The sequence below is a fragment of the Lolium rigidum genome, chromosome 1 (assembly GCF_022539505.1).
Source record: "Lolium rigidum isolate FL_2022 chromosome 1, APGP_CSIRO_Lrig_0.1, whole genome shotgun sequence".
NCBI lineage: Eukaryota > Viridiplantae > Streptophyta > Magnoliopsida > Poales > Poaceae > Lolium > Lolium rigidum.
Genome location: NC_061508.1, coordinates 114,277,426 through 114,279,904, shown reverse-complemented (window position 1 = coordinate 114,279,904; position 2,479 = coordinate 114,277,426). Strand labels below are relative to the sequence as shown.

Genomic DNA, 2,479 nt, shown 5'->3' with positions numbered 1-2,479 from the left:
CAAATAGGAAATGAATGTTCCACACATACAACAATGGGAAATGAATGTAAAAACTCATTGGCCATGCAACTGCCAATGGTGATCAATCAGATCTTGGGTGAGTCGGTGATGAGTCTCGGCATTTTCAATGCCTCGATGAGCTGCAAGAAAAGCTTCAAGCCGATCAGGGTTCCTCTCGGGCTGCACTCGGGTGCCAACATTGTCATAGAAACATGGCAAGTTTAAACCTCTTTCATCTTCAATGATCATGTTGTGAAGAATCACACAACATGTCATGACATCAACAAGAGTTTCCTTGTCCCAAAACCTAGCAGGACCCCTGACAATTGCAAACCTTGCTTGAAGGACAATCCTTTCCGCTGATCCAGCAGCTTCATGCGGTCCTCCGTTTGCTTCAAGCCGAACAGGAGCAGCATCATCTCCGTCTCATCGTCGTTGAGCAGCTCGTCGATATCCGAATCGCCGGAATCCGACGACGACCAATCGGTGGACGTCGCGTCCAAATCCGCCATGTGCACATCCTTTGAAGCCATCTACCACGGTGTACCATACATCAGCCCCAAATCCGACCAATTTACCGGCGGCAACGAAGAAGAACGCGGCGGAATACTCACCGGCGGAGAAGACCACGGCGGGAGGGCGGGCGGCGCGCGCGGAGGGACGCGGAACTTCGGCGGGGCGCGGCGGAGGTGCGGCGGGCGTCGAAGAACCTCGACGAGGCTGGGCGGACGGCGGAGGGGCACGGATCCGACGGATTGCGGCGGCGGCGCGCGGGGAAAACGGGTGGGGGGAACCGAAATGTCCGCGCGCTTTTGGAATTGGGATGCCGGCTTCGCCCACTATCCCCGCTCCCACCCCGCACAAGTAGGGGCGAGGGCCCGCCCCGTACTCGAAACAGCAAAAACGATTCGGGGGCGTTTTACGGGCGTGCTAGACGGCCGGGTAGAGCCGAAACCCTCAAACCGGCGGTTATTATACGGGTTTCCCCCTTTTACGGGGTCTGTTAGACCTGCTCTTAGCTGACTAGAGTTAGCTTCCAACAAACATACAGACATACGGAGCAATAGCATTGCAAAGGTGACAATGGCGAGAGCGCTCGTGGTGACGACCATCGTGGCCGCGCTGGTCTTGCTGCTGCTGGCCGCGGCGCCAGCGCCAGCGATCGCCCTGGACTTCACCGAGAAGGACCTGGCGTCAGAGGAGTCCCTGTGGGCGCTGTACGAGCGGTGGCGCGCGCAGCACACGGTGTCGCGCAACCTCGGCGACAAGGCGCGCCGCTTCAACGTGTTCAAGGAGAACGTGCGTCTCATCCACGAGTTCAACCTCGGCGACGAGCCCTACAAGCTCCGCCTCAACCGCTTCGGCGACATGACCGCCGACGAGTTCAGCCGCGCCTACGCCTCCTCCCGCATCGCGCACCACCGCGCGTTCCTCGGGGACCGTACGAGTGGCGACTTCATGCACGGCGCCGCCGCAGCTTCCAGCCTCCCGTCGTCGGTGGACTGGCGTGCGAAGGGCGCGGTGACCGGCGTCAAGAACCAGGGGCAGTGCGGTAGCTGCTGGGCGTTCTCGACGGTCGCGGCGGTGGAGGGCATCAACGCGATCCGCACCGGCGACCTGACGTCGCTGTCGGAGCAGCAGCTCGTGGACTGCGACACGTCCGACTCCGGCTGCAACGGCGGCCTCATGGACAACGCCTTCCAGTACATCGCCAGCAACGGCGGGATCGCCTCCGAGGACGCGTACCCCTACACGGCGCAGCAGGCGTCCACCTGCAACACGGCGCCGCCCGACGTGGTCACCATCGACGGGTACCAGGACGTGCCGGCCAACAACGAGGCCGCGCTGCAGGTGGCGGTGGCGGCGCAGCCCGTGTCCGTGGCCATCGACGCGAGCGGGTCGCAGTTCCAGTTTTACTCGGAGGGGGTGTTCGCCGGCAAGTGCGGGACTGTGCTAGACCACGGCGTGGCAGCGGTCGGGTATGGTGTCACCGTGGACGGCACCAAGTACTGGATCGTGAAGAACTCATGGGGCGCGGACTGGGGTGAGCAGGGCTACATTCGCATGAAGCGGAACGTCAAAGACAAGAAGGGACTCTGCGGCATCGCCATGGCGGCATCCTACCCCGTCAAGACGTCGCCCAACGCCAAGCAGGGAGGCCTCCTCCGTGATGAGCTCTGATTAAAAACTAAAATGCATTAAGGGCAACCCATAGTATAGCCGTGGCAAAAGGGTTTATTATATTACTCTAAAATAAATAAATAAATAATGGATCACGATGAATACATCTCGCATGCTGGGTTGTACCAGTCATATACTTGTAATGTTATTTTGACCTTATTATAGTTACAAAGTTTTCATTTCTGTACAGAGAGTCTTCATTTTACATCCTACCATTTTTATTTACGTATGAAATTGCAGTTGAAGTCTTCAGAAGGTTAATTAAATGTTCAGAATAATCAAGTGTTTATTCCTCGAA

At 57.9% G+C, this 2,479-nt stretch overlaps 1 protein-coding gene across 1 annotated transcript; it reads left to right on the top strand.

The window, feature by feature from the left end:
- Positions 1–1,083: 1,083 nt before the first annotated feature.
- LOC124650348 (thiol protease SEN102-like) lies at positions 1,084–2,181 on the top strand. Its single transcript, XM_047189883.1, has one exon. It carries the CDS (start codon positions 1,084–1,086, stop codon positions 2,179–2,181), a length of 1,098 nt encoding a protein of 365 aa, XP_047045839.1.
- The last annotated feature ends 298 nt before the right edge of the window (positions 2,182–2,479 follow it).

Excerpts from the sequence above, each read along its gene's own strand:
- LOC124650348 (XM_047189883.1), top strand. The coding sequence starts at position 1,084 with ATGGCGAGAGCGCTCGTGGTGACGACCATCGTGGCCGCGCTGGTCTTG.